At 44.1% G+C, this 21277-nt stretch overlaps 1 protein-coding gene across 1 annotated transcript; it reads right to left on the bottom strand.

Annotated features, from left to right (window-relative positions):
* Positions 1-3495: 3495 nt before the first annotated feature.
* pgap1 (post-GPI attachment to proteins inositol deacylase 1) lies at positions 3496-21202 on the bottom strand. The gene is made up of 26 exons (XM_078263093.1): positions 20946-21202; positions 18837-18990; positions 15870-16045; positions 15312-15483; positions 14767-14927; positions 14526-14578; positions 14370-14436; positions 14027-14132; positions 13704-13762; positions 13517-13600; positions 12641-12690; positions 12409-12460; positions 12254-12331; positions 10831-10906; positions 10669-10742; positions 9885-9936; positions 9732-9798; positions 9365-9470; positions 8080-8118; positions 7754-7938; positions 7334-7564; positions 7053-7188; positions 6861-6911; positions 6173-6384; positions 5305-5409; positions 3496-5192 (listed from the first exon to the last, which is right to left on the bottom strand). Exons 1-26 carry the CDS (start codon positions 21075-21077, stop codon positions 5054-5056), a joined length of 2817 nt encoding a protein of 938 aa, XP_078119219.1. The 5' UTR covers positions 21078-21202; the 3' UTR covers positions 3496-5053.
* Positions 21203-21277: the final 75 nt, after the last annotated feature.

Genomic DNA, 21277 nt, shown 5'->3' with positions numbered 1-21277 from the left:
TAAACACAGCGTAAAGAAAAGCCTCCGCAACACCTCGACAGAAAGCGTCCCTAGTGTAATAGTGGAGCTTTATTTGCCTCTCAGACCTCACTCCAGGGTGTCTGAAAGGACACGACGGAGCTGGTTCACACACACGACTCCAGCCAATCCCGGAGAGAATTAGCTCGCGGGCTAATACGCTACAGCTGATACCAGCTGCTCGTTGCTGTGCGACAGGCAGGGGTGGAAGAAGGATTCAGATCCTTTACTTAAGTCAAAGTACTGATGCCACACTGTATTCCTGCATTGAAAATGTTACTTACGTAGAAGTATGCAGGTATCATCACGAAAATGTACTTAAAGTATTAAAAAGTACTCAATGCAGAAACGTCCTCACATTGTAGAAACTGGAAATGATCCAAACAGTTCTGTCAACCAACTAAGTGTTTCATCAGCTAATCATTTCAGCTGGACCTGTTCATATTGTTGGGTAGTTTAATTTACAATAAAACATATTTCATAAACTACATGTATTCTGTGTGCAACAATCTTAATGTGTAAAGTAACTAAAGCTGTCAGATGAATGTAGTGGAGCAAAAAATATTTCTCTCTGACATGTAGCGGAGTAGAAGTAGAAAGTGGCATGAAAAGAAAAGACATGTAAAGTACAAGAACCTCAAATATGTACTAAGTACAGTACTTGAGTAAATGTACTTAGTTACATTCCACCACTGGTGACAGGTCACTATTCTTGCTGGCAGTAGACTGAATGAGCAGGGAGCTGCTGTTAGTACTACTACTACCACTGTAAATACCTTGTCTTTTAGAGTCAGCGTGGCTTAAAATTTTTCTGTTAGCTTGGCCCTGTGCAGGGGTGCTCATTTTTATTTGGCAACAGCTGGCAGGGAGATGAGGTTTACAGGAGAACTAAGAGCCGCTCCACACAGCACTGCACTGCTTGTGGCTGAACCATTGCTGCAGCGCCACAGCACCACTGGGGACACTTTGTGGCTGCACTCACATGGTAAGTTCAGCATAATGTCCATTTCAACAGCATTCATTCCATCGGTACTACCAGGTTTCTTTGAAAGAAAATACTGTACAGTAATACAGTTTCCATTCACTAATACAATTTGCTCCTGCTATGCCGTTTTCTCAATTTAAAAGGTCCCATGGCATGAAAATTTCACTTTATGAGGTTTTTTAACATTAATATTAGGAGTTCCCCCAGCCTGCCTATGGTCCCCCAGTGGCTAGAAATGGTGATAGGTGTAAACCGAGCCCTGGGTATCCTGCTCTGCCTTTGAGAAAATGAAAGCTCAGATGGGCCGATCTGGAATCTTCCCTTTATGACGTCATAAGGGGAAAGGTTACCTCCCCTTTCTCTGCTTTGCCCGCCCAGAGAATTTGGCCCACCCATGAGAGAGAGACATCATGGCTTTCAAACGAGCAAAGTGGCAGTTAGTCAAGGCCACACCCCCACCCTCCACCTTGCCCCCCCCCTCTCTCCTCCTCAATAGCATTTAAAGCTACAGAAACAGAAATGGCACAGCCTAAGGAAAGCTCATTGTGGGACTGGCTCTAGTGGCTGTAATTCTGCACCAAGGCTGAATTTTGGGAAAGAGACTTCAGATACAGTATTAGGGGACCACTAAGGTCTATATAAAAGAGACTTCAGATACAGTATTAGGGGACCACTAAGGCCTATATAAAAGAGACTTCAGATACAGTATTAGGGGGACCACTAAGGTCTATATAAAAGAAACTTCAGATACAGTATTAGGGGACCACTGAGGCCTATATAAAAGAGACTTCAGATACAGTATTAGAGGACCACTAAGGTCTACATAAAAGAGACTTCAGATACAGTATTAGGGGACCACTAAGGTCTATATAAAAGAGACTTCAGATACAGTATTAGGGGACCACTAAGGTCCAAACACCAGCGCACAAGTATAAACATCAGGCCACTTACATAGTATACAGCGAAAGCTCTGCGTGGAGCCTCCACAGAACTGTAAAACAAGCTCAAGTGGCCTGATGTTTATACTTGTGCGCTGGTGTTTGCGTCGAGCCGGCATATAACGACCAGCCACGCTGAGGTGGTACTAAAATCTGCAATGGAAAACGGACGCACAGTGTGTCGAGTCGAGGCGAGGCGAGTCGAGCAGATACCATGTAATGGAAATACGCCATAAAAGAGACTTCAGATACAGTATTAGGGGACCACTAAGGTCTATATAAAAGAGACTTCAGATACAGTATTAGGGGACCACTAAGGCCTATATAAAAGAGACTTCAGATACAGTATTAGGGGACCACTAAGGCCTATATAAAAGAGACTTCAGATACAGTATTAGGGGGACCACTAAGGCCTATATAAAAGAGACTTCAGATACAGTATTAGAGGACCACTAAGGCCTATATAAAAGAGACTTCAGATACAGTATTAGGGGGACCACTAAGGCCTATATAAAAGAGACTTCAGATACAGTATTAGGGGGACCACTAAGGCCTATATAAAAGAGACTTCAGATACAGTATTAGGGGACCACTAAGGTCCAAACACCAGCGCACAAGTATAAACATCAGGCCACTTACATAGTATACAGCGAAAGCTCTGCGTGGAGCCTCCACAGAACTGTAAAACAAGCTCAAGTGGCCTGATGTTTATACTTGTGCGCTGGTGTTTGCGTCGAGCCGGCATATAACGACCAGCCACGCTGAGGTGGTACTAAAATCTGCAATGGAAAACGGACGCACAGTGTGTCGAGTCGAGGCGAGGCGAGTCGAGCAGATACCATGTAATGGAAATACGCCATAAAAGAGACTTCAGATACAGTATTAGGGGACCACTGAGGTCTATATAAAAGAGACTTCAGATACAGTATTAGGGGACCACTGAGGTCTATATAAAAGAGACTTCAGATACAGTATTAGGGGACCACTGAGGTCTATATAAAAGAGACTTCAGATACAGTATTAGGGGACCACTGAGGTCTATATAAAAGAGACTTCAGATACAGTATTAGGGGACCACTGAGGCCTATATAAAAGAGACTTCAGATACAGTATTAGGGGACCACTAAGGCCTATATAAAAGAGACTTCAGATACAGTATTAGGGGACCACTAAGGCCTATATAAAAGAGACTTCAGATACAGTATTAGGGGACCACTAAGGCCTATATAAAAGCATCCAAAAAGCAGCATGTTATAGGACCTTTAAGACCTTTTTACTCAGTGAAACTAAACACTTCCTGCACTGATAATTCACATTTAAAGCCTACTAGGAAAAGAGAGGAGAATTATCTCCAGCCCCCCCCACCACAAGCAGCGCGCAGCCTTTCTGCCGATTTGGTCCAGCAGCCATTTGTGGTATTGCAAAGACAAATCCCTCTACGACCCAGAAAGCGTTTTCCACATAGGTCACCATTGTAAAAGAGACGCCTGTAAAATTGCTGCCAGGACTCCTCCAACTGCAAACAAGCTCGGTTATGACTCTTTCTATTCAGAATTTTTAATCCATGGACTTTTTAATATTTGAAAAACGTCCCTCTAGCGGAGAAAAAGCGATTTCAAAACAAATGTGTTGTCACCACAATGAAAAATCGATGGGCCGAGCGGGAACTCGCGGGCGGGTGGGGGCCAGCAGGACAAACACTACTGGGCGTATTCACTGGGTCGCATACATAGACTGTAAAAAAGATATTATCATATTAACAATCTATAGTCGCATATCACAGTAGTTAACCCGGAGGCTTGGAATTCTTTTTTGCCGGTTGCACAACTCTCATAGGAATGAAACGCTGCATCCAGGTCTTATAATACATCCAGGATTATCTCCCACTGACCCACTGGGAAGCTTTTAATTTGAAACATCTGTGCCGGAAATTTTTAAGTTTCATTGACAGGAGTTTCACACAGAACATACAAGTAGGAACAATCCGAATTGATAAGTGAGAATAGTATTTCTGTTTAAGAGAAACTGGAACTGTACTGATGGAAGCAGTGCTGTGGAAATGCACATTATCCTGCATTTATCAGGAGAACAAGTAAACATGGAGTGTTGATTTGGACTAGTTTTGATTAGTAGTATAAGTAATGCTATGTGGTAGTATGAGAGGAGACAAGTCTTTTGCACATGCACAATGCCGAACTATGCATTTAAGATCCTTCTGATATTCCTAGTTACTTTTCCCTTCGAGTTCTTGGCGGAAGTAGGAAAATAAATCACTGTTATTTCTGGCCAAAAGACTATTAGGTGCTTATTTTAGATTAGCCCCTGGCCTGCTGCAAATGTAACAGTCACTGTTGCCTACAGTAAGTGAGTGAATGGTAAGAGGGAGGGACCCGAAGGCCATTCTCTTCTTCGAAAAAAATTACGAGAGGGATTAGAACCTGTTCACGCACTACAGCCTTTTTCAGGGCAAACCTTCATTTTGTCATCGTTGCGTAGCAAAAGGTGATAATGACAGAATGTAAACAACATTACTTTGGATTTTTCTTCTGGAACGAATGTGTGACACTGGTTTTGTGGCAGTGCGATGACAGTCAATAGGTAAATAGAACACACAACTAGAAGTCATCGCTAAGCAGCAGGCAGTGAAGGAGTTTACAGAGTAGTGACCGCAGTGAACAATGCCACTGTAGACACCAGAAACAACAAAAAAAAACAAAAAGAACACACATTGTAAGAGTAACACCCTGTTGAGAATCTCTAGTATCAGTAGCTTCACTGGTTGTGGAGTTGTTGCTCCTTGAAGGCAGAGCTATAGATATACAGAGTAAGGCAAACTTGGTTTCAGGTCAGTCCATTGGAGCCATATTTGCACCAAATGTTCCAAGGCCATTACATCCTCTCATCTTAAAACATAGTGTAATTGCCATGGAGCTCTTAGCGCTAACATTGAGCAGACAGTTCCCCAAGCTATGTATGTCTATGGCTCTGCTCCATGGCAGCTAGATAGAGAAGGTCTTCCTGGAACAGTCTCAGGCAGCTTCAGTGAGTCCGGCTGTAATTTAGAGAAAGGCTTGTTATGGTAGAGACGTGGACTGAAACCAGACAGATACCGTCAGAGCACGCAACACAAGGCCAGAGGGACGAGCGCCGCCAACAGGAAGTAGGTGACTCTGTAGAGGTGGAGTGGAGAGAAGGTCACCATGGCGATGGACAGGGGGAGAGGGAGGCAGGATGTCAGAGGCAGGAGTTTACTGAAAGAGATGAAGAAAAAGTTGGATACTGCGGCGGAATTCCCCTCAACTCTGACAGGACCATCAATCTGTTAGGGAATGGGTCTGTGTGCTGGTAACCATGCGCTCTTACCTGTTGCTGAGTTTTAAAGTGTTGCAGTTAATAAGCAGCATGTACACAATGATTAGAGGCACAGCGTGTGGCCAACAGGGGTCAGGATCCAACTGGGTAGAATACCTGCAGAGGATCACAACGTACACCCATTTCTTGTCCCATTCATATTTGTACACCTCCTCACCGTCGGATCACACATCAGCTATTACATCGTGTATTTTAGCATACATTTGCCATATTGTAATAAAACGATACTGAAAAAATAATCATACTGATATAATGACACTGATTTCAGCCATATCATCCTGCTATTTTGTGCAAATGACCATAAGTAAACTTCTGCCTGGAAGACGAAGTTAAGGGCGTTACAGTAAAGTGATGGAATTTTCTGAACACACCAGACTGTTGTGTTGCATTTGCCTTTACCCACATAGTATAACTGATCTCATTGTGTGCATATTTTGTGAAAGCACCAATTGTCAACCCTACGATATCGCCACAATAGCGATATCGAGGTATTTGGTCAAAAATATCGGGATATTTGATTTTCTCCATGGTCTAACCGGACAATTGCAATGGACTCGTGTAATTGGTCCTGACACATCAGGTACTTAACTGGAGATTGCTGATTGCTGTTTTTGGACATGTAGAAATTAGCATTTTTCTAAACAGATGCATAGCACTAATTACCACTCTTGACTATGGGGCACACTTTCTAATAAACACAGCCTTGCTCAAAGACACCTCAGCTGTGCAAGTGCTCTGTCTCTCACATAGTCTAGTTTTTTTGTGATTGTTGCGGGCAAAAATCCTTGATTATGCGAACCTTGGATGATTATGCCTTGAATTATGCGATCTGGAGGGACTGCTCATTTCAATACTGTACCTCAGGTTGCGGATCCAGTGGATGAGCGAGGGTGCGAGGAGCATGACGGGTAGCGTGAAGAGCGCCGATAGGCAGAGGTGGAGCTGTAGGTCGTCCCTCACCTCCTGCAGAGCATACTCGGACAGCAGGGGGGCGCCATTACATTCTTTAGACTTGCTCAGGGATTCGGCATCCACTGTGCCGTTCTCAACTTCTTTGCGCTTCCGGGGGGCCTGGAGAGATGGTGGAAAACTTTCTTTATTTCCAGGTGGAATCAAATTGGAATAGATTCTGAACCCTGGCTCTGCATTTACATCACTAGCAACCACTATACTAGTGCTGCTCGATTATGAAGAGAAAAAAAAATGAAAATCACAGTCACAATGATTTTGGTCAATATTGAAATCACGATTATTTGACATGATTACTCATTGACTTTTGGAAAGATGATGCATTTATTGAAGTTAAAAAACAGGTGAAAAAACACCTTGAACTGTGAAATTCCCCTTATACTTTTCCCGTTTGAACTTATTTTTTTCATTCAGAACACATATTACACATTACTTTGTTCTCTGTGATCGCTAGGAGCCAAAATCATAATCACAATAAAAATGCGATTCATCTTACAGCCCTACATAATACCATCAAACTGGCAAGTTGGTGCTGGCGGTGGGATTGGAGCAACGCCATTCAACCTGGAAAATCTTACCAGATTCAACATGTGACTCAAGGACCGTTCTGTCATCTGGAGCCTCAGTACCTGAACATGCAAATTGCAAACAAAGACATGATGTGTGCAGAGTTAGGGATAAAACAGAGCCAACACGGTATCTAAGCTGGTTTCCTCTGTAAAATGACTGGGAAAGGGCTTCATCTGTATCACCATGTCCCCAAGACTCACCCTGTAAAGGTGGAGCAGAAAGGCAGCAACGATTGACAACGGCCCACAGGACAGCCCACCCACAACAGTCAGACAGAGAGTGATGAGGAGCTGGCTCCGCAGTGGCACAGTGCCACAGTCTCTGGAGACAGACGGTCTGCATAGAAAGGGAGGTCTAGGGTTAAATATTTGATGAGACAGTTAAAAATGGATGTGTGGGGGGGGGGGGTTCAGAGTGCCTAAAGACCATCCAGTTACAGTTTCAAAAGCACATACCTGGTTGTTTAAATGTCCAACCATACCTGTGTAGGGGAGCTAATATTAGTGAGATCAGTCGCATAATGAGACGGAGCAGCGCGCTGCCCCAGTATGCCACAGCTGCCCCCAAGATGTAGAGCAGAGGGGACAGGAGGTGGGGCCATTCTTCCACTGGTACCACACCCTCATGAAATGTTGCATCGGGGGTGGTCGGGGGGAGGGCATCCATAGGGGGGAGGTAAAGAATTGACCAGATCTCTTGAAACCAGCTACAGCTGAGGGGAGGGCGGAACAGGAAGATTAATACGAGAAAATAAATCATGTGGGGTTTGAGAATATTCAGGGCTTTCCATAAAATCTCCAAACTCCAAAAACAACATTCAAAGAAAAGTCAAAAGACGATGATTATTCTTTTTTGTCAAACTACTGTTTCCAAAGTCAAGAATGAAAATGCAACAGCCTACCTAAGCACTATGTGCAGAATATAAACGGGCAGATTGACTTTATGAGGCTGCAGGCCTTTGCCCACCACCTGGCTCATGTCTGCCGCTCGCCTCGACTTCAGGATGGAGGACAGCTGCCCCCCGCAGGCCAGGAGGACGGTTACAGCGGTGTACACCGGCACCAGGGGCCCACAGAACCTCAGTATCTGTCCGACAGGAAAGAGCAGATCAGACCTGGGGACTTACTCCAGTTTGGATCACTGTTTGTTCATAAAGAGCATCCATAATAAGACTGTTTTCATTTAAACAAAACAAACAGAAAAGAAAAAAAGACAAGAAAGTTGTACCTGTCCCAGCACCCTGGGTAATGAAGTCCTTACTGACACCTGAGGTTAAAAATCACAAGGTAAACACCATGCATTTCACGTCATGTTATTGATGATGTTTGTCGTGATGAACTGTCATCAGGATGTGCAGAATAGCTAACCCCGATTTGCCACTGGGCACGGCTGTGCTGCGTTACGTTTTTGTACCTTCCTCCGCAACGCGCCACACCACACCGGCAGGGTCTTGGAAGCAGAGCGTCTTGCTCGCCCGACTCACAGATTATATTGTCTTTACAAATACTTTACAGAACAATCAAGTGTTTAAGGCGTAACTCTCGCCAAAATGCAACCTAGGGTATTTTTGTGAATGTACCCGAGTCAAACTTTCATTTAAAAGCATATTTAGGATGGAATCGCCACTTTTAAGATTTACCGTATTCTCGTTTTTCGGTCAAATGGCCTTTTGAATGGGAGTGCTAGGGGCACTTCCACGATAGCATCAACATCACTATTTTTAAAACACTAAGAAGGCTCAACACAACATGAGACTTTGCTCCAAGTATCACCAGGGGCTCTACACCTTAACGAAAGCATTGACAACATTGTTTGTGTACCTTGTTTACTAAAAAAGGTTTTGAGCAACTCACTGTAGCTGTTGTTGTTTACACTATCCGCCATTTTCCCAGTCCAACATAGGCGATCTCCGAATGTGAATGAACAGACTCCATAGGAGGAAACGTCCAATATGAGGCTCCTTTTTCAACTACAAGGTCAATATTGTGTTTCACTAATGACAAAACAACTAATTATCCGTGCATTTATATGGAACTAAGCTTTAGGAGCTTTCCATCTTTACTCTCCTCCCTCGACTATTTCTGACTGGCTCGATAGACGGCGACCGGAAGAACAATAGCTACAGTGAGTTGCTCAAAACCTTTTAGTAAACTCTGGGTACACAAACAATGTTGTCAATGCTTTCGTTAAGGTGTAGAGTCCCTGGTGATACTTCCAGCAAAGTCTCATGTTGTGTGTCGAGCCTTCTTAGTGTTTTAAAAATAGTGATGTTGATGCTATCGTAGAAGTGCCCCTAGCACTCCCATTCAAAAGGCCATTTGACCGGAAAAATCAGGGGGGGGGTGTCTTTTGGTAAATTGACTGGATAGTCTCGCTGTTTCACGTCCTGCCCGACCGTCCAAACGGCCCACGGCTCGCGTGAAAATAGACCTGGTACGTATCTTTGGCGGGCCGCTTCGCACACGCTTCTGGGTGGTTGGCTGGTGGAATGGGTAAGGCTGAGGAGTAGTACCTTATATTGGCAGTTGGGGGCAGTGTGGAGCTGAAGGAGGACACCTGAGGTGTTGTCTGGACGACTGGTGTGGAGCATCCCTGAGATCTCAGTCACTGATGGCACACTGGCAGACACATCACATCGAGTCATGACAGAAACAGTGAAATGAAATGATATGCAATATCTGCCAGAACAAGAACAAACAGCTTGACAATCTGACATCTGTCACTGTGCACTCTTTGTGCATGGAGAGGGCCTAGGCTTGTGTGTGTATTTCAGACCTGTGTGTAATATGTGCAATGACTAACAACAGAAATGTAATTTCCCCTTGTGGGATCAATGAAGTATGTCTTAATCTTTAGAGACAGACAGGGCCATAACTGACCTGGCTGTGGTTAAAGAGTCCTCTCGAAACCACGGTACATTTATTCTGTACACGTTGGGCAGTCTATCTGCAGACAGACACACAGTACAAGATCATGACGACATGTTTAACGTGTGCACATGTGCTTTCCTTTGTATCACAAGACAAACTTACCTTTATGTACTTTGCACTGGCTTGCGACATTAATTCTGAAAGCCTGGTAGACCTAGAGACACAGAGGTGTTCAACATGTAGTGACACAGTAGGGACAGAGATACTGAGTGCAGCAGGCACCTAAGGGCCCTGACACACCAAGCCAATAGTCGGCCGTTGGACAGCCTGGCGAGGTCAGCAACTCGAGTTTGTTTGGTGTGTTCTGTGCCGTCGTCCGTCGGACTTCACGTTGGCCGACCTGACTTGCTGGGTCGGAGGGCGGGCAGTCGGACTCAATGACCAATCTGATTGGTGGAGCGCTAGCCCTTGACTAGCGAATCAGTGCACTTATGTTAGCGTGACGAACAGCCTCTCAAAATCTGACGAAAATCTTTCAAACTGACCTTTGCTGATCTGAAATGAAGACAGATTCAGCAACTGCACGGCCTATTTCTCTCTTAAAATGTTTTCAGAAACACGTTTCGGTGAACTATCGATCGTATTCTGAATGAGGCGCCATTATACTCGGTTATAAAATCCTGGAGCAGCCAGACTCGCGTTCGTCCAATCAGCTGCCGCTTTTCATTTTTTGGGGGCCAATACAAATTAGCGCCGCCTGTTGTTATGGAGACGTATTACGTCTCGCGCGCACGCGCATAATGTACGCTCAAGTCGGCGTCGCTTCTGTGTAATCTGAGGCACTTTTTGGACCAACTCGGGGAGACTGATCAGTCCGACTGCCTTTCCTCCTGATGGTCGGCTGTCGGGTTGGTGTGTCAGGGCCCTAATGAAACATAAAAGCTACCTGGTCAAAGTTTTGCAGCATGATGGTGTGAAGAAGTCCAGAAGAGTTGACCGAAACATCGCTGACAGTCAAACCTGGAAAACCAACAGTTACTCAAAAAGGAACGCGGTTTTTTTTTCTCCAAATTTTCAGAGAATCGCCATCAACGGTAACACTACTCACCGAAGGACAGAACATGTGGCGCCGGGACAGACACGGTCTGAGATTCTTGTCTCTGCCACTCGCACTCCACCGTGAACTGTGGACCAGACAAACGTCGCTACGTCATTTGTTTAAATCAACATCTAACTAAAATCAAAAGGGGTCTCTGTCGGTTCTTTGGTTTGCGTTATGTACACACTGTGTAGTGTATTGAGAGGGGACCCCTATTAACTGTTACACCACCGAATGGCACGCTGGGTACAGCTTGCTCTCCGCCGCTAGCTACAGTACATTCAAGAACAGATGAAGACAGAGACACCTGAGATGTTACATTGTAGCAAAGTCAAGCATTTCAAGCATCAGCGATGGAACTTTGGTAAGGAATGCTTTTGTTCCTGGCATTAGCCTTGGTCCCAAATAGCTAGCTGTTATCAAATGACACGTATACTCTAGCATTGCTACGGGACGCAACTATGTAATACCCTCTGATGACAAAATGTACATCACGCGGACCCTGGCGTATTCGGGGATGCAGAAAGTATCATTTCCACTTTAGTATGTCTGTCTCAGACTTTTATATACCACAAACACAGACTGAACATGTACAAGCATTCATGGTTTCCAGATGACGTATCCTATGGACTTTTCTTTTAGCCTCATCATCAGGTCAAAACAGGTCATAACATTAGTTTATGACCAAATACTGTACATGGACAACTAATGGCATTCCCATCATCCTCCTCAGATGTACTTTTCTAATTGAAAGATGTTGGCAGGCTTAAATACGATAGTTAAAGAAGCATGTTAAAGAGGCGCTGTGCAGTTTTGGCCATTTCTTCTCTGTTTTCTTGCTTTTTGCTGGCAGGTTTCTCTACAGAGCTCCCCCTACAGCTTCAGAATAGATATTTGGCAGCTCCTATGTTTACTTGTGTCTCACTCCTCGCTCGGTCAGTCTGCCGTTTCCTCTTTCTCTGATCCTCCGACAATGCTTTCCTAGCTTTCTGCTTCTTTTTTGACAGCTCAGCCATGACAATAGTGTGAAAAACTCCATCGCTACCTTGTTAGCCGGTTCCTGAATGGGCGTATGTGTGCAGCGCCGTGAAGCAATTTGTTACATCGCGAGACCTAGAGACACAGGGGCTAGGGGGAGCGAGGCGACCACCATTCAACTCGAAAAAGTCATATAATCATTCCAGTGACTCCGAAGCTGTTCAGTTAAGGTAAATTAAGCTAAAAAAAAAAAACTGCATAGTTCCCCTTTAACATTATCATTGTGAGAATGTTAGCATGCTGTTATTAGCATTTAGCTCAGAGCACAGCCTCACAGAGCCACTAGCATGGACTCTCGGGTCTTGTTACTGTGTCTTCCCAAGACAAACCGAGACAGAGCAGAGAGAGAAGCATCTTATCGTCAGGGAGTAGTGAGTTCTCATTTTCAACGTACCTGTTTGCCGTTGAGGTTGGAGGCCGAAACAACCAGATGAGTAACTGAAGACAAGTCGCTGAGACTCAGAATCAGGACCTGAGGAGGACAACAGACAGCGATGAGCAACCAACACTCACACTGGACTGGACGGTGTCTCTTCAGAGGAGAACTACCTTGTACGGTGGCAGGAGCTCAGTTGCCATGGACAGATCCACTGCACGCACACTGGGAAATCCAAAGAGCACAAATGAAGAGTATAATAACAACACATTATAATCACCTATTGTTTTTTATAACCCCAAGAGACATCACAATTTCTCTGTGATAACAAATGGCAGAAAAACGAAGATGTTGATTGAGGAAATGGGTGGCGGGGGAATGAGATATATACTATTATATTCTTACCATGAAGAACCGTTCTTGTGCATGCAGCCATACACCCAGCTAGTCATCTCCTGTTGGACAACCATACATGGGAATCAGAACTGAACTTTGAGAACAGTACAGTGCTGCTTTATGCTTTATGTTTTGCACTTAAATCCTAAACAGGTTAATCAGACTGAACTGCCGGTACATTTTACTTCACTCATTCATATATATATGCATCTCTATGGATCACTGAACAAATCACGGATGCGGCTGGCGCTTCAGAAGTCTAACAACGGGCCGGCGACATGGGGCATTGCAAAGGTTGTAGCTCAAACCCGGGGTTGACACATTGACCAGTCCCTCCAGAAAATAATTCAATGCATAATCAGCCAAAGTCCGCATATTTATGCGGGGGCCGCATTTTTTCAAAAATGCCGCACTTTCGCCGCATAAATTGCCGATTTCCGCGCAAAATACGCGGGGCTTGCATCATTTCATAATCCCCGCATTTTCATTGCAAAAAAAGTCACATATATCTGAGCAGAAAGTTGAAAAATGTTGCGTTTACTTCACACAAGAGCAGCCATTTCCCCCTGTTGCCATGGGAACGTTATGAAGTGACGTAATTACGCGACGTGAACATCATCGAAAAGCTGCGAACCCCCCGATGAAGCCACGATGAAACAGCAGTTTTTGCAAGTTCCTGCAATTTCATCGCATACAATTGCATTAATCGGGCGGTTGTATGGCCCGATCACTACTGCGCAGACTCCAAATCTTACAAGATGGCAGTGCCCGTATCCGGGACAGTTTGGCTTCACTTTTGTACAGTGAGAGGAAGTGGAGACGCGTCGTCCATCTTTAAAAGGGATGACAACATTAGCTCGTCTGAAAACAGTGCTGAAAGCTCACCATGTTGTTGCTCCGGCAGTAGAAATGGCTGTAGGCTTTCCTGCGACTCGACAATGCAAAGAGAAAGTATTTGACCTGTCCTTCCTGTAGACAGACAGCAACATTGAAGACAACTGGTAGATCATTTTTTTCTGTCTATATCAGGACTTGTTTATACACACACACACACACACACACACACACACACCTTTGGTGTGCTGTAAGCCAGACGCAGTGTGTTAACTTCGCTCCATGCTTCAGGAAAATCTGGAAAAGGGAAACAACGTGACACAGATACGAGGTATTCTTTAATAGTGTCATTCAATCAATAACTTAAAACTAGTCGTTCACTTTGCGTTATGCAGTTAATGAAAAGTCCAAATAATTTTAAAAATAAAATAAAAAAAAAAAGGGAAACATGTAGAGATATGGCTCTAAATAAAAAGCACATAGCCAGGAATGTGCTCTAACTAGGAGACTAACGAAGTCTACTTGCACAATGTGTCTGTTTACTAAGTGTTCCTCTCCCACCTGAGATGGAGATGGAGGGGTCTTGAGTTTCCCCCAGCATCCTGACGGGGTGTCTGATGAAGTGATGGTTTAGTACAGCCATTTTCTTCTCTGGGTTTACTGTGAACTGATAACAACACATTGGTTAGCTTGGAAACAGATGGCATTTGTTTGCAAAGCATACTTATCAGTTATGCAATACTTCATGCTTTGATTTTATTTGTATTTTTTGAGGGCGATACTCAAGTCCCACAAGTCTCTAGTGGTACAACATCTTTCTGCTATGAAAACATCCCTCCATATTTCTTCACATAACATTTTTCATCTATTTTAAAACATGTGTATGAACGTTTGTTGTTCTGACCTGTCTGGTTTCAGGATCGATGAGGTCGAAGAATGCCCTGACAGTAGCCAGAACAAGCTCTTTGCACCTGGAACACAAAGACATATACACTGAATACTAACACTCTGCATACTATTTAAATGTAGTTCTGCCAAAACATAATGCCAAGTATTTTACCAAACGATGGACAGATGGTCAGTGGACACCCAGGTCCTGGGAACGGCAGTTGCCTTGGCAAAACAAGAAGACATTGAAACAAAATGAATGAAGAGCAGTGCAGGATCAAACCCAATCCACAGAGCCCTGATGCACCAAGTAGTTCCAAGAAGAAGAAGAAAATCCCCAAAACAAATGTAGCTCTGGAGTAGAAAACATGGATAACATCCTGCAGGCCTACAGTCACCAGGTCAATACTTACCACCAATGACAACTTATTGGGGTCTGCTGGAGGACAAGGTAGGGATGTCAGGCCCGAGCGGACCTGGTAGTCACGGTAACCACCCCCAACAGACAGAACTGTGACATTCCTGAGCTTTTTGGCATGGTTCACCCACTTCTGTCTCACGGCAGAGTAGAAATCTACATAGAGCAGGGACAAAGACAATATTATACGTTATAGCGACCATCCTGAAAAGTTCTCTCTATAGTTGGAAATACAAATAAGTCACATTTAGGAATAAGACAAGCCCGCACGTGAGTCTTGAATTTAGGTTCCCTAAGGGGGTACGGTCTGAAAACCTGTGCTGGCATGACTGTTTTTAGATGGCAGGTAAAAAGTATTAGATCAGATGTCATACGTATGCAAGTTATCACAGCAGCTGAACAATACAGTAGATGATTGTAAAAATCATCAGCTGTCGTGTCTGGGTTAGCTTGGAATGAGGACACACGTGTGATGTAGACACATCTCAGAGCACAAAGTCTCGCTGTAGCAACCGGGAGCAGCATGGGAGTTGTCCTTACCCAGCAGGTACGGGTCCAGGGCCAGCACTGGAGCCAGGTGGGGGGAGGCCTGTGTGATGATCAGGCTGACCAGATTGGTGTTGAAGCGGGGCAAAGTGAACAGCGCCCGGGCCACCACTCCTCCCATGGAGTGACCAACGAGCACCACACTCTGAGGGGGGGTCTTCAGGTGCTGGATTAATGGTGGAGAAAAGGAGAAAACTGCCTGTTGAAAACTCTAACCCACTTCTTGGGCTTAGGGTTATATATTTACCAGAAGGTTGTGTTAGAAAAATGAAAGGCAGGCAGGTTTAAACTGTATTCATTGTTACCTGTGCATTTTCATAACATTGGTTTCTTTCGGATTTTTAGTCCATTCTACCGTTGCCACTTCTTTACTACCGTGACACGTACGAGGGATTCATTATATGCCTTAAAGTGGAAATTTAGGGTGATTAAATGTAATATGTGTTTGATATGTAACCCCCCACACACACACTGAAATATTACTCCACTAGCAATATCCTTCATCTAGAGTTAGCAACCGTGTCTGACAATAGATGATATCGGAGGCCTGACCTTGTACAGCCTCAGGATAGCCTTAATGCTCTCATGCAGGAAGTGGGTCTGCCTGAGCAAACTGCCGCCGTAAAGGGCCACCAGCTCCTCGTTGAAGTCCACGGTGAACACGTTGAAGTGGAGCCCTCCCTCCATGTTCTCAGCCTTCCTCAGGGCCACAGAGCCCAGGGAGCGAGCTTCATCAAGAGAAGGAGACATTGGACGGTGTTAAACAGTGGGATTAGTCTGGGTGTTTGCTACAGACAGCATAAAGCACGTGAAGGTTAATATTTTGAATTATAGATTAGAGTCATCACGTCTCGAGCTTCTTCATATCCTCGGGGCAGATATGCATGACCTAAATAGGGCTGGGTACCCAATTCAATACTTTTAAGGCACCAACCGAATTGCCTCTAAAGTATCGAGTCTCGAAAAATGCCTCGTCATTCAACACCCAATTTCAATCCCTAAGGAGTAAATCTCATCAGCGTCAGCGAGCCAATAAGCATGCAGCGTGCTTCTACCAAGATCTAATACAGTCTGTGATTGGCTGTCTAGCGTTACACGTCGGAGAGACACGCAGGAAAACAAATCTCTGTTACACAGCTCACGCAGTAGGAGAGGAAAAATAAATCAAAGGATTTGTGCCGTATTGTGTAGTTTTATAAAACTGGTATCGAATAAGGTATCCTTTAGGAACCGGTATCGAAGTCACAGTATTGGTATCGGTACCGGGATTGAATATTTTTGAACGATACCCAGCCCTAGACCTAAAAAAAGAAAACTCTCTTAGGGCTAAAAAGGGCTCATTAAATGTACAGTCTGAAGCATGTTCCTGTATGGAAGAGCTGTGGAACATACCCAGCAGCACCCTGATCTTATTTAACACATCAAACTGTTGGAACTTGTGAAGTTAGGAAGCTGATCAAATAGGAGCTGCTGTTACGGCTTGAAGAGTCTAAATGTAAGACAACAGAGAGCACGGACCGGCTTCGCCATCACCGGAGTGGAACAGCAAAATGTCTTTGTAGTCACATGAGTAAAAGCGAGGGTGTTCTCCTCCTCCACACAACTGACAGCAGGAACAGGGGGCCGGCAGAATCTCACAAAGGATGTGTGTGTGTGTGTGTGTGCGTGCGTGCGTGCGTGCGTGTGTGTCACTGGGAGTGTAACGGAGTCAGGTAAAAGATTATGCTCCCAGAAGGTTCAAGGTTTGATTCCCAAAGACAAAATGATTTCAAACTCCAATATAAATGGAAATATAATATATTGTTGTAGCCAATTTAGACGTGCTGCGTGCGTACGTGTGTTATGTGTATAGTGTGTGTGTGTGTGTGTGTGTGTGTGTGTGTGTGAGTGTGTGTGTGAGTGTGTGTGTGTGTTGCGTCACCTGCGCACCTGTGTGTATGTGTGCTAATCAGAGGTTAGAAAGGGAATCACAGGTGAGAAGGGGATGGAGGAATTAGGATCTGGGAAGCCACACAGTTTTTCAACCTCAGCTGTGTGCGAGTGAGGTTTCTAGATCTCGTCCGCTCGTTGTTAATCTTGCACAGTCAGTATTTTTGTAGGCGTTCATAAAGGCATTTATAAAATAAAGGATTAACCTTTGGACGATGGCGGACCCCATTAATTGCGCCAGCAAGCGTTGGAAATGGTGTCAAATTCCCTCCGTTGGCATTTTTTTGTGGTCAGATTTTGCCACTACATATATGATACAATGTATTAGCTAGGGGTGGGAATCCCCAGAGGCCCCACGATACCATATCTTATCACGATACTTATGTCACGACACAATATTATCGAGATTGTAAACATTGCAATATTCTGCGATATATATTGCAATGTATTACCTTTTTTTACAACTTTAAATGATGTCCCCAAAGGGAAACTTTGTCAACATCTGTTTTATCTAAAAAGATACATTTCTCCGTTTGTTCATCTCACTTTAAAGTTTTCTACTACCAACACTATGCTGTGTCGACTTCCCCCAACCACCTCTAGTATTAGTATATCATTTTCTTATTGTCGACAAAACCCATGAAAAGACCAAAACCAACGATGCATTAGTCCGTCTCATAGTCCAACTTTCCTACCCTGTGGCACTCAGACCCAAGCACACGTGATCCTACTGAGGACAATCTATCTCCATGGACCACAAATATATACTTTCATTTATTTTTTTTTATTTTTTTTAAAGACTATGTTATTTTCTGAAACAGCTGGGCCCTGCAGTTTCTAGCAAACGTTACCTTAACAGGAGTTAACAATGCGCTGCTTGGGGACTATTTTCAGCTGTGGATTTACACAAATGTGGCGCGTTAGTGAGTATTTACAGCAGCAGGACGATATATGGGGGATTGAGTCTAAATAAAAAGTACAGGGTGTGTGGCCATCGTAATGGAGGAACATGTCACCCAGAGCAACCGTGTGACTCATTGATGCGTTTTTTAATAGTTGTGGGTCATTTATGGAGCTCGGTGGCACAGACGAATAAGATATGTCAGGCTACAATACTGATGTCACCCAGTGCAACAGAGTGGCTGTGGCTTTAATAGTAACATCAGCAGCGACCATCCTTAAATATAGATTTTACAAGTACAATTAACAGTGTATGGCTCTGGGTACGTACCCTAATCACAACAACAAATACAGAACACCCAACAACAACAAATGTTTACATGTGAATTCCAGCACCACATACTAAAAACAAACTGTGGAACCACGGTTTCTTCTATGGTAAAGCTCTAACATCCACTGTCTTAGTAAACTGAAAGCTTGTGTGCAAAATTGTGAAGGACAATCCAGTCTGCTTGCCAGTCGGGAAGAGAGTAATCAACAGAAAGCATTAAGCCACACTCATGTCCTTAAACAACCTCAGTACAAATCGCGTATTAAAGACTGTGAATGCCTTGGCTGTCCAAAGCCAAAAACTTCCCCTTGCCCTGTTTTCTCCCTTTGCTCAACCCTCCATTCATGTTATGCACTTACCTTGTTTGTAGCTGCCTGCATTTCCGGGCAGAAAGAGCACAGGGGCACCGGTGAGTTTGAGGGACCGGGTCTCCTGGGCGTACAGACCCTCTCCGTACAGGTAGAGGCCGTACGCTGGGTACAGCCTGGCCACACGCCGAGGCAGAGCCACACGCTGGGAACACAACATGTGCACACACACGGACACGGATTAGGAGGTGAAGACCCACAGTCACATCAATCTCAGACAGTTCACTGACCTTTTTGTCACACTTGTAAACACATCACAGAAGAGTCTCACTTCCAAGAGACTACAGCAGCGTGTACATCTACTCTACAGCTGGCAGACACCACCTCCCCTGCATTACTCCCAATACCTGCACTTAATCTGGTTTTATGTGAGAAGTTACGAGATATTACTGTGCATTTCTGACACCCTTAATGTGTCAAAAGAGAGGTCCAGACCCCTTGTTACAGTGTCACTTTGATACATGTACTTAGAGCTGGGCAATATATCAATATTATATCGATATCGTGATATGAGACTAAATATAGTCTTAGATTTTGGATATCGTAATATGGCATAAGTGTTGTCTTTTCCTGGTTTTAAAGGCTGCATTACAGTAAAGTGATGTACTTTTCTGAGCTCACCAGACTGTTGTAACTGTTCTATTATTTGCCTTTACCCACGTAGTCATTATATCCACATTACTGATGAATATTTATCACAAATCTCATCGTGTAAATATTTTGTGAAAGCACCAATAGTCAACACTACAATATCGTTGCGGTATCGATATCAAGGTATTTGGTCAAAAATAGTGTAGTCTGGTCAGGTGTAGTCTAATGTATTGTAGTGGGTATGCTGTACTGTATGTGTATGGGACTATACTGTATATATGGGCCTGAATGGGCCTTTTGGGGGAAGGGGGGGGGGCATTTCACAGTGGTGGGTCTGGGTGTCCTCCCCCAGGGAAGTTAGCATCAACGACTTCATTTCCTGCATTCTGAAACACTTTTATGCACCGATTTGCGGTGGAAATACCTTTTATTTAGCCTACGTGAAGAAGAAAAACACAGAGGACAATTCAAAATATATCAAAATTACAATGCAAAGTATGTTGTTGCGTGTCATTGGGCATTTTTAAGAGGGTATATGGAAATCCTGAAGCTTTCTTAGTGGGTATACTGCGTGTACCTGCGTATCACGTAGACTACACCACTGGATGGACATATTAAAGCATGCACTCACAGTATTTCAATAACCAAAATAACTCTGATCATGATTTGTCACACGGATATGTCAGCACTATCAAATCTTTGGTTTTCACCTCAGACTTACTTGTTATGAAATATTTACTGAGTACTTATTTCCTTTCTTATAGTCTGCCCTGTATGTATCCATCACAGGTGCTAACATTAAGCTAGCCCTGATTCAATAGACCATGTCCATTTACCACATAAACAAAGCAAAAGATTATTTAGATATATTTTAATTTTATAACAAAAAAAAGCATACACTCCTGTGTAAAGTAATTGGTGGATGCCCATACAGAGCATTGGCACCAGCTGTGCTCCACTTCTGGACAGATGAACACATTAGTGAGCATAAGCAGAGGAAGGCGACCCGTACTACACTGCATTACTATCATTAGCTGCCTTCAACTGTCTTCACCTCATTTGAAGCCTATCCTGTGTGTCCATGTTACAACGCTGGTCTAGCAGCTGATTTATGGTTCTATAACATGGCTAATCCGAATCATTAACAAACACACACATCTCTAACCAGACAGGTGTGTGTTTATTGAAACCACTGGGAAATACATGAGCCCAGTTGAGAGGCAACAAAGCCCCACACTTGACGTTACGTTACTTGCTCTTGCTGGATAACGTTAGCAGGATTCAGGAAATAGCCTAAAAAGACTCCCGAAAAAGATCATTTGTTTCCTGTTGAGGTGGAAATTAACACAATTCGGTTCACGTTGTGAAAATGAACGAGCCATTTGGCAAGGTACTGTATATTAGCCTGTGCCTGAAGCCACGCAACAAATACGGGGGGGCGCTACTAGCCAATTTCTGGGTGACGTACTGTATGAGGTGTTGAGTGAAATAATTAGCCTGGCTACTCACCCGGTACTCTGGGTATTCAAACATATAGGTCATACTGCATCTGTTCTCCTCGAAGCCAGTCAGCAACTCTCGCAGGCCAACCGCCAGCAGCCCCAGAGCAAACCCGTAAAAGGCCACAGTGGCGAGTTTCATGGCTCAATTCTGACTCTGGGTTTCAGATATTACAGGTGTTTAATCTCCATGTTTCAATTCTCATTCTGTAAACTCCTCGCCGTGTAAGACACCGCACAGGCTGTCAAACACACCTCAGTCACAACAGGAACCACATACTATACAAAGTAGTAGTGATTGGCAGGTTATTCGGCCAATGGGAGGAGAGAACTTGAGGAAAT

This window comes from Sander vitreus, chromosome 11 (genome assembly GCF_031162955.1).
Source record: "Sander vitreus isolate 19-12246 chromosome 11, sanVit1, whole genome shotgun sequence".
Taxonomy (NCBI): domain Eukaryota; kingdom Metazoa; phylum Chordata; class Actinopteri; order Perciformes; family Percidae; genus Sander; species Sander vitreus.
This window is presented reverse-complemented; position numbering and strand designations above follow the sequence as displayed.